The 10,930-nt window shown below is 39.9% G+C and overlaps 2 protein-coding genes across 3 annotated transcripts in view; one reads left to right on the top strand and one right to left on the bottom strand.

Annotated features, from left to right (window-relative positions):
• The first annotated feature begins 1,248 nt into the window (after positions 1-1,248).
• ankrd34c (ankyrin repeat domain 34C) lies at positions 1,249-4,540 on the top strand. Its single transcript, XM_010792742.1, has 2 exons — positions 1,249-1,507; positions 2,420-4,540. The coding sequence occupies exon 2, from the start codon at positions 2,470-2,472 to the stop codon at positions 4,048-4,050; it is 1,581 nt and encodes a 526-aa protein (XP_010791044.1). The 5' UTR covers positions 1,249-1,507; positions 2,420-2,469; the 3' UTR covers positions 4,051-4,540.
• Positions 4,541-4,633: 93 nt separating this feature from the next.
• LOC104964031 (retinol dehydrogenase 13-like) overlaps positions 4,634-10,930 on the bottom strand; it is a 10,609-nt gene continuing 4,312 nt past the window's right edge. The window contains exons 1-7 of one of the 2 annotated variants that reach the window (XM_010792743.1): positions 8,098-8,315; positions 7,195-7,335; positions 6,922-7,113; positions 6,688-6,849; positions 6,440-6,556; positions 6,145-6,349; positions 4,634-5,319 (exon numbers count right to left, since the gene is read on the bottom strand). In XM_010792743.1, coding sequence (XP_010791045.1) covers positions 5,223-5,319; positions 6,145-6,349; positions 6,440-6,556; positions 6,688-6,849; positions 6,922-7,113; positions 7,195-7,335; positions 8,098-8,170 — 987 coding nt within the window. In that variant the 5' untranslated portion in view covers positions 8,171-8,315 and the 3' untranslated portion in view covers positions 4,634-5,222. Of the gene's footprint in view, positions 5,320-6,144; positions 6,350-6,439; positions 6,557-6,687; positions 6,850-6,921; positions 7,114-7,194; positions 7,336-8,097; positions 8,316-10,930 lie in introns of those variants that run through there. The other variant, XM_010792745.1, reaches the window with a different exon arrangement.

Below are 10,930 nucleotides of genomic sequence, written 5' to 3' on the forward strand. Positions count from 1 at the left end.
TTATTTCTATTGCAATGTATCTTGGATAGTAGGAACCCATTATTTTGCCTTGGATGACAACTGTATGTGCTGCTTTATAAAACCACTTTCTCCATGTGCCTGGTAAACAACATATCCCCGGGGGCTGAGAAGGCAATCACAGGTGAGAAATCACTGGCAGCATTGACGACTGCAGTCCTGATACGTCAAGTGTTTGGATGGGTCATGAAGTGATTAGTTCCAGTCTCAGAGGAAAAGAGCAGGGGTCAGAGGGCTAATGATTGAACCTGGTGGCTGCTTACATGTGCAAGTGAAAAAAAAAACAGGCACAATCTAAAAAGTATTTGAGTAAATGCCACAAAAGCCTGGCGGTCCACGGTGGAATGTTATGTGTCTGATTTACCTGTTCTTTGCAGGGCTGAGAACGTCACTGTTCTCATTAGAAACTGCTTCTGTGCTGTCTCATAGCAACCTAAAAATAGAAATGTCCCTATTAGGCTGTATAGCTGTGATGGCTGCTGCAAGTTTTGGCCTCTTTAATTGTGCAATAAATATATATAGGTGTGGAATATTTGTGCTCCATCTCTTCGTTTATTGAGCAGTGAAACAAGCCAATCCGAGACGCATTGGTTGGAGATATGCATAAATAAACCCTAATTATTATTGATGTTATATCATATTTATCACTGCTTATAAGAAATCTAACAAGATATCTGGTTTAAGAAGCCCATACGTTTTACATATTGGCATTTCCTTCAGGAAGCAGTGTGATGTGGATCAAGAACAGATTCCTGCTTTGTCATATTTGAGATCAATGATCTTCGCTGTGCCCTTTATTACATGGCAGATAGGAAGATTGTCTTTATTCTAACAACTGGCACTGATGTTCCACACTGCAGACAGATTACATTGTATTTATAGAACAGGTTTACAATCTAAGAGATGGATTCACAAATGTAAAAAAAAGTATAAAAGAAGAACCAGCGAAATTGCTTGTTTTCATGTGGGTCCAGCAGTGTCCGCTGCTTTCATTTGAAAAGTATCCTTTTTGAAAAGATGTAAATATAATACCCACACGCAGAACATTAACATGTGTTTGTGAGCTGCACGTATGAAGATCAGGACATAGGTTTTCATCAGACGCAATTTATTTCAGTCGACTCTGACGTCAAGAGAATACACGTTTCATTCAACAAGCAAGAAGTAAGTTATTTATAACCCGCAGCATCTCCAGGTTGTGATCCTTGAGTGCGCAGTGAAAGGAATACTCCCCATTGGACTGATGTAGTGAGCCGGAATCACAAAAGCCACAGCGCTCATGTGCTATGGTGCCACAGAGGGACGGCGCCCTGACACCTAAACCAGGACGCGTAATGTAGATAGAAAGAGTCGCATCTATAAAAATAGGGATTTTGCGAAATACTGCAACAAACTTTCTCTTTTGAATAATTGATTTCCCACGATTTTTTCACTCTTACATCAGAAAGCAATGGGTACTTTGAGCATGGAAAACCTCTCCTCTGAACAGGTAAGACAATTAGCAAAGCAACTTTATGTTTGGTTAATTATCGAATTACAAAATAATGAAAACGAGGCTTCATTAATTCAACTTCAAATGTCGTTATCTTGCGTCGGTGCTTTCTTTTTCTTAGAGGAGGACGGTAAACAAAAAAGATTAACCTTTTCATTACTTAAAATACAATACGATGTGTGTACAATGTTATATTATGTTATTTCATATTTACATAAGGAAACAATTTCAAATGCAGAATTTAACGGACGAACAGACGACCAACAAATTGTGTAATGGAGCGCGTTTCTGTCGCAAGTTCTCCAACATGATAACCTTGGACAGCGACTCTTACGGCTCACATGGTGCCGATATTTGATTTCGCCTCTACATGCAGATTTTTCTCCCTATCTTAATTTTATACATTGAAAACCACCTCTATGTACAGTCTAATAGGCATTTTTGCAAGCAAGGCTGGTGCTTTTGCGCACTTGAGGTTGATTAATGCTTTTAATCGTCGCTTTTATAAATATGAAAACACAAACAATCTCCTGTCTCTACGAAGATAACAATATAAACTTTGATATTTAAAATTAACAAATCATCATCATCAATCGGTATTTGTCTTTGTGAATCTAACAGGTGCTGCTATGTGTCTCCAGCATTGGCATGATTTTTGGCCATGATTAGTTTCACCTTTGTAAAAATATATCTTTTGCACATTACCATCATCTAAATTATTATGTAAAAAATATATTTCCTATATCGAAAATATGTGACGGTAAGTTATATTACAACCCTTGTGTTATAACTGACTGCCACCTGCTGGTAGTGATTATTTAGCAACAACATTAGAGAAACAAAAAATATGATCTTATTTAAAAAAATCTTTGCAATGTATGCTGAACTTCTTTGTTGATTTCTTCAAAGGTTTGTGGGCTGTAAGTGCAACATTGAGAATACCTTTGATTGGCTGGGAGATGGCAGATATACTCGAGCTGCGGACAGATGGAAACTCTCTCCTGAAGGCGGTATGGCTCAGGCGCTTGCGACTAACTAGGCTCCTGTTGGAAGGAGGTGCATACATCAACGAGAGCAATGAACGTGGAGAGACGCCCCTCATGGTGGCCTGCATGTCCACACACAGTGACCAGCAGAGTGTGAGCAAGTCAAAGCTTCTGAAATATCTGCTGGACAACCAGGCAGACCCCAACATACAGGACAAAGCTGGCAGGACGGCTCTAATGCACGCCTGCATCAACAAAGCCGGGCATGAGGTGGTGGACCACCTGCTGAGCAATGGAGCTGATCCCAGTCTGGAGGACAGGAGCAAGGCCTCAGCACTGGTCTATGCTATCAACGCAGGTGACAAGGCAACACTAAAGCTGCTCTTGGATGCATGCAAAGCTAAAGGCAAGGAAGTCATCATAATCACCACGGACAAATCCCCGTCTGGCACTCAAACTACCAAGCAGTACCTAAATGTCCCCCCATCACCAGAGCTGGATGAGAGGTCCTCCCTAGAGTACTGCACCTCTCCGTCTGACATTAATGTCACTGCATCTCCCACACCTGAGCAGGAGCAACAAAACACAGTCTTCAGTTTCCAAACCAAGTTAAAAACCTCTAGTTCTGCTTCAAAGCTAGCCAACGGGCCCACGTCTCCAACACGCCGGACTGCAAATCCCAAGCGTGCACGTTTGCCTCAGCTGAAGAGGCTGCAGTCAGAGCCTTGGGGGCTGATCGCTCCCTCAGTCCTGGCCGCAGCAGCCGCCGCCCAAGATGAGAGCAAGAAAGCCAGCACTGATGAGGATGTTGTCGCAGGGGTGAACGGACTCTCTCTTAGTAAGAGGTCAGTTTTATCTCGACAGAGCAGTGTGGATGGGAAGGACAGCTTGTTCCCGCTGGTGGGCGAACAACCCTGCAAAATGACAACCTCGATATCAGTTCCTCCAACGTCCAAAGTATCATATGAGAGATCTGTAGGCCAGCACCAGCTGCTGGCCCGGCGCAGTACTGTGCCCACAGAGGAGAGCAGCAGCTGCAGCAGCAGTCTGAGAGACACAATGCATATAAGACATCTGGGGAACGACCACTATGACTCAGACTCACAGCTCTACTCAGGCTCTGCCATGTTAGACTCTCCGAAGATCCCAGGGGATCGAAGGAAACTAAACACTTCTCCACTAGCGATTCTGACCAGCTCCAGGGAATCTCTAGAGAGCAACACCAGCCCGTCTTCCCCCAGCGCAGCACGCGGGAGGGTACCTGGCTTCCTGGAGAGGAGAGGCTCAGGCACTCTACTGCTGGACCACATCTCTCACACCAGGCCCGGACAACTGCCCCCTCTCAACATCAACCCCAACCCTCCCATTCCTGACATTGGGGCGAGTAGCAAGCCCTCCTCTCCTCTGGCCACAGGGATTAGATCTATAGCTCCAGTAGCACCAAACACACCAAAGAGAGGCGGCCTCAAGTCCAAGAAGAAACTTGTGAGGAGGCACTCTATGCAAGTGGAGCAGATGAAGCAACTTTCTGATTTTGATGAGCAGGCTCATTAGTTAGTAGTGGTGTTAATGCAGCGCATATTGTTGTTGTAGAAATGTGAACACCATAAATTGTCAGGATGTACATCCATATGTTCAGCTGTGTAGACTCACAGCCATCTAGATGTTGAATAATGTATAATTTATTTAATATATATATATATACATATACATATATATTGAAACTGAGCAATATAGATAGACTTCCTCCCTGTGTTAAACCCAACCTGAAGGATTATTATCTTTTGACACAGCATCTGCTGTATATGTATTACAGTTTTGAATGTAAATGCCAAGTAACGGTACTATTCCTCTGAACTAGCTCTCTTACAGAATAATGTACTGCGTAGGGAACATACAGGGTCCACTTGTAGCCAGCAGGCCACATGGGTGCAAATTGTGCATATGTAATTAGCACCATTAATGGGCTTTCTTTTTAAAAGAAAATTGTGATGCACTTGTCTGAGATGTAGCTTTGAGTAAGATGAAATGTGACTGTTTGTAGCAAATTTGTAAAAAGTGCCTTTCAGATAAATAAACCTAAAAAAAAAAAATGGACAGATACATTTAATGTATTAGGAGCATTTGTAATTCATGATGATGTAACCAAAATGTGTTTTATTTCAATATTGTTGGTCTCATATGGAACACTACAAAGAATATACGTGATGTGTATGAATGAAAAACATGCCTTAAGAAACAGGTACAACCATGGGCTACGTATAACAGCACTTTATTGCCCAGGAGAAAAAAGGTTGCTATTAACAGTGTTACAAACCTTCAAGCACACGTAATCCTTATATGATTAAATCAAGTAACATTAAATGACATTCAACCCCTCAGTCAACAGACATTGTTGAATTTTGTCACTTTAAATGTCATTTCACGCTAATGGCAATCAAAACTAAAGATCATACAGCTTCCATGTTACTTAACTGTGAAGCATTGCTTCTGTTTAACTGAAATCCATAGTATTTTTGCAAGTAGTTTGTTGAATATTCTGAATAAATGTCTATCTCTTGTGAATGCTGTCTGTTTACTTATTTGTCACGTTAAGTAGGAGCTCAGCTGATAGTGGCCACACAGATGCTCATTCGAGAGAGCATCAGTCCGTCCTCAGGCCACTTGTTAGTCCTTTGGTACTATGAAGATGATGATGATGATGAGCATCATCGATGTCACCGTGATTATGTCCGGCTAACCATAGCCGCACTCAGATCCCACAGCTTCTTGGCAGCTTCATCATCCAGGCCCTGGGGGGCGGCGGTTTTAGGGGCGCAGTCGCTGTAATCAGTGAACAATTCACTGTTAGACATGTGACTTGGTCCATTTCCACAATGCTGATTTACTCACAAGTAAAAATGCTCATGATGAATAAGAATTGGTTTGTGGTAATTTGATTCATGGTTATTTAGTTTGGCATTATTCACTGACTTGATAATGGCCTTTAGTTGAGTCCTGTTTTTTGACCGATCTTGGGTCCTTTTTTATACAACAATGACAACTGTGATGTAGTTGAAAGTGGTCACTAATTGTGACCCGCCACTGCAGCCCCCACTCAGCTCTATGGATCATTTTAATCTATTTTAAATCAATCTCTTCTGTGCAGCAGGCAGATATTTTCTCTAAAAAAGCTCTGATAAGCACACTGTATTATACCTGGCCATCAACAAAAGCCAGATTTTTCCCTCATGACTCAGTTGGAGAGCAAAAAAGAGCGTCAATTATCGGGTGGAAAGGAACATGAAACCCAAATGAATACCATTTTGTCTGCTTGATAAATAGATAATTGTTTGCTAGCACATTGGGCCCATCACTTATTTGCCAGTGTATCTTATAAAATAGAAGATAGCTGTAGCAGAAGACAACCACGACTGCATTTCCTATGTTGATTCAGAGTGTATTATGTCAGACATAAGCCAAAAGAATAGTTAATGACCCAACCTATGTTATATACTTGGAGTATTCGTTACTGCTGTCAATGTCTCCTTTGTACTGTATGTTAAGTGTTCAAAATACTCTGTAGAACAATGAAGTTCCCCTTGAATCTTGTATTGAACGTGGCTGTCTCACTTCTAATAATGAAGCTACTGATTCACAATGACTGACCTGTAGTAGAGTCCACTTTCATTCTGCAGGCTTTCCTCCACAGCGCAGTAGATGGTGGTCTGAGCGCCTTCTGTTGGAGACTTGATGAGGAACATGAATGGTGCGAATAGAACTTTCTTCCACAGGGGCATTTCGGGCCACATGTGTCGGCCGAGCTCTGTACGGATGACCCCAGGGTGCAGGCTGTAACTCGTTACTCCGGTCCCTGCAAAATGATAAGACGTGTCATTCACACAATCTAGGAGTCTATTAAAAACTGCGTAATGTTTGGTGTACATTTAAAATATGTTAATACCTTTCAAATTGTTAGCCAGCTCCCTTGTAAAGAGGACATTAGCTAGTTTACTTTGAGAATAGCTTTTCCAAGGGTGGTATTTTTTCTCCAGATTTATGTCATCAAAATAGATTTGACCTGTTGAGTGAAAGCAGTATTCACAGAGGAATCATTTAATATAAAAATATGAATGAAGGGACAACATTTGTGAGAGAATAAAAGTCTATCTACATCTCTTGAAGTGAACTAAAAGAAGAGAAAAGTGGCACCTTTTTCATGAGCTAAACTGGAGACATTGACAATGCGACTCGGGGACGACTTCTCCAGGAGATCCAACAGGCAGTTTGTTAAAAGGAAGTGACCCAGATGGTTCACACCGAACTGCATTTCAAAGCCATCTTCAGTCTTCCATTCTGGGCAGCTCATAATACCTAAAATAAAATAAAAAGTTAATAAAGATGTTATATCACACACATCAGAGGTGAGAAGTGATTTATACCTACCTGCATTATTGATGAGAACATCCAGCCTTTCTTCATTATCTAGAACGTCTTTGGCTAGTTGTCGCACCGACTCCAGAGACGCCAAGTCCAACTTTCTGACAACAACTTGGTCGTTTCCGCTCCTCTTCATCACCTCTGCTGCAGCTTTATTGGCTCTGTCCATGTCTCTGCAGGCCAGAATGACTCTTGCGCCTGTAATGCAGCAGCAAATCTTGTTAGTTTTCAAATGAAATACTTAAATGTGACAACATAAAAACTGGATAAGCCACAAACCCCTTCTAGCCAGGTCTACAGCGGTTTCTTTGCCAATCCCAGTGTTGCCTCCGGTGATAAGGACGGTCTTTCCTTCCAGTGAGGCTTTACTGCGACAAACTCCACCTGCCATCCATTTCTTCACTCCAAAGAGTCCTACTCCTGTTGGAAAAGTTAGTTAAAATACGTCTCCATCATTGACACTTCACTGATCTGCAGTTGTATTTATATATTCGCATATAAAAAAAGTTTTAAATAAAAAAATACTGGCACATATTTTGTCAATCAGTTAATGGTTTTCAAGCAAATACGCAAAAAATTGGCTCGAGAAAATGATTGAAGACACAATAATATACCGTTTTTTTCATCACAGTGAATAGGGTTTCATCAGGAATGTCTTGTATGTACCTTAATTGCTGTAAAATAGGCTCAATATGTATGTCTATTCATACATCCCTTTATTATTATTATCATAGCTCACATCAGGGGACCATTTAGACAACAATAGAGGCAATAATACATCATTCATTTGTATAACTAAAATGAAGGCTCACACCATTTACTCAAACCATGGGTTAGTAAATATGTAATGATTGTGTAGCTGTGGTCCTATGCAGCAATTACAGAACAACAGAGCAAACATTGGGACTTGTCAAACCATTTTCAAAAGCTATTTTAAATAGCGAAACTTTTAGCATTATACATTTGTTGCAAAACACGTCAGTTCTCTAAGCATGCAATCACATTTATTTTCATGAATTCAACCAGTAAACACTTTCAGTTTTTGCAGGACCACCGTCTCTCAACTGAATCATTAAAGACTGCACTGTATATTATCAAGCACTAGCGTAAAGGTAGACTACGTGAGTGTACACACTAGACTCACTAAGATGTTAGTCGTTGTTTCTTCTGAAAAAGTATTACCTGTTACTGTGATCACAGCAATAGTTTTAGGATACTGGAAAACAAACGACTTTATCGCTGTAAAGTTCTGCATTGTCGTGTTAATCCTGACCCTGTTATATACGTAAATTAAACCGTCTCCACTGTATTTCAGTTAAAACACGGTCCCTTTTGAATGAGCTACACAATTCGGAAACGAGGGGAACATTTGCTGCAGATAAACAGCTACATAACAATGTCTTCCTGCAGGAAGTCCCGCCCACCGTCATCCTGTGGAATCCTATTGGTTCTTCATCTTCTATCTTTAAAGAAGATATTTTATACAATTTAAAAAATGGCGATACTACATTTAACAATTTAATAGCACTGTGTGTGTTTTTTATAATAAAAACAATAAATGAAAAATAAATAAAAAGTAAAGTTTTTTATTATTATTATTACAACAACTATTAATTGGAACAGTTATAACAATACTATTATTGTTGTGTTTATTATTTAATATTGCTATTATTGTTAATAATAAGAGTTTTGAATATTGAGCAGGAGTTAAAATAATTATTGAAGGAATTACTTAATAAACAATATTTAAAACAATATGTTTTTACATCTTTAAAGCACAAATGATGTTGCTTTCCTCATGACTTCACATTTTGGATCAAGAACTACAGAAAGCAGATTCACTGTGAATCTTTGTTTTGTTTCCTGTCTTTGAACCATATAAACCAATTCGTCAGGCACAATATGTATAGATGCTTTATTTCATTTCATTTAATAGTTTATTTGTCAGGGACAATGCAGAGTGATGAACACTTAAAACATTATAACGTGTCAAGCGTAAATATGCCAGATTTAGCTTTGAGCTAATTTCCATCCGCAGTCCCTCACAAAAAACATTTAAGAAAATTACATTTTACAAACATAGCAAAAACAAAATACATTATGCAAAAAGTACAAAAGAGCAAGAGCAGCATACATAAGTGTTTATGACATGGTAATATAATATAGCAGCAATGACATATAAAGTGCAAGAGAATATACAAGAGCTACATAAAGTGCAAGAGGAGATACCCCTGTGTTAAAGTGCATTTAGCGGTGATTGCACGTTTGTTTGTTTCTCAACCATTCTTTGAGTTGACCTTTAAAACTATTGAGAGTGGGACAATCCCGTATCTCAGTTGGGAGGCTATTCCACAATGAGCTGCCTTTAATGGAGAGGACATTTTGTCCAAAAGTGGTCCGTCTACGGTGGACCTCACAGTCTCCTCTGGTTTCTGACTTAGTGCAGCGTTCAGTGTGTTTTTTGTGGGATTAATTCCGGGGGGCCAAGTCCAACGTAAACATTTATAAAAAAAACACATACTTTCAAAAGACTTAAAATTGGGGTCAAACTTAAGATATTGTGTTTTCAGGGATGCGTTACAGTGGTGGGTATGAATTGGGCTTTCTGCTCAAACACCTGATCAGCCCTCTGGTGTACAGGCTGTTCTATTGGGTTTCAGGTTTGCGCGCACAAGCCAGAACGCACCAGTTTGTAAAGACAGTATTCAAGTGGTATAGAATCATACAGTGGAGGTACTCGACTTTGCAGGCATTGGACCCGGCTGTCAAGACAAGGTCTGGATTTTGCTTGTAAAATGCTTGCAAGTTGAATTTAATGGCTATTTGGGGATACTTTCTTAATATGTGTTCTTAAAAGTCAAGTTCGAATCCAATATAACTCCAAGCATTAGCCTTGACAGTGGGAGACTGAGTTCCTATTTCTGCTCCGGGGTTTAAAAACACGTTGGATACTTCGCTTTTTGAGCTTGGCGTTTCAAACCCGAGCTCCAAAAAAAACGTGCTTAAGTAACTACGCTTGCGGTCCACAACGTAGGACGTACGCTATTTCTACAAAAACGGGCCCTCTGCAAATGTAGCGATCCCTGCGTTTTTTATTCTCGATTGGAAAATGCCCTATTTTAAGTTAGTTTGGCCATTAAAATGGCGGTTTTGATGTCATTTTGATGCTAGAAAATAATTAGGTTTGATTGTCAGATTATGTGTGCCAGGGTGGATGCTACATGATCCTTTAGGTTTGGCTAGTTATTTACGAAGCATTACTTCAGGAAATTGTGTCCATACCAACGCGTTTTCATTGTTACCAAGTGGTCATCGTACACTCACATCGGTCATAAAACAAATACCGGGAAAGAGGACCGAAAACATTTAAAAAAAATTAACATAAACTTTATTCCGAGCTGTGCTTGGCTTTTCTCTTTGAAAGTCATCACATAACTGCATTGTAATAACACGGTTCGGCTGCATTAAATATTACATATCTGCTGGTAGTTCGTCTATTTATAGTGCCCCTGCATGCAGCAAGGACTATGAGGAACTGGCCCGCCCAACACTGAAAACAGACGTGGGATCATAAATATATACATGCATTAAACAACATCTTACATTTCTCTTCGAAACAATACGTCTCCTCGCAGTATCACACTAATTTCGGCTGACTTTTATATTTGATCCAATTGGTAGATAAGGCTGTATTTACACCATAAAGGTGCACAGCTGATAGAAAGGGACACCTGGTGGTTAAGCATGTTATTGAATTTCATAATTTTTATCATTAGATATTAATAGGATCCCTATACAGTATATTCATTACTCGTTGGGAAATTGCCAAGCAAATGCTTACTCCGACTGTCGGTTGTTATTGTCAATAATTAATATAATAATGGATTTATTTTGTAAATAGTCACACTCGATTTCGCGATTTTCTTGTTGCCCCAGCTGGTCGACACCTCTTTTAAGCATAACAAAGGCTACATTAATGTATTTAAATCGATGTTAATCCATGTGTGTGGATGTG

The sequence above is a fragment of the Notothenia coriiceps genome, unplaced genomic scaffold, assembly GCF_000735185.1.
Source record: "Notothenia coriiceps isolate Sejong01 unplaced genomic scaffold, NC01 NC01_scaffold00036549, whole genome shotgun sequence".
Lineage (NCBI taxonomy): Eukaryota > Metazoa > Chordata > Actinopteri > Perciformes > Nototheniidae > Notothenia > Notothenia coriiceps.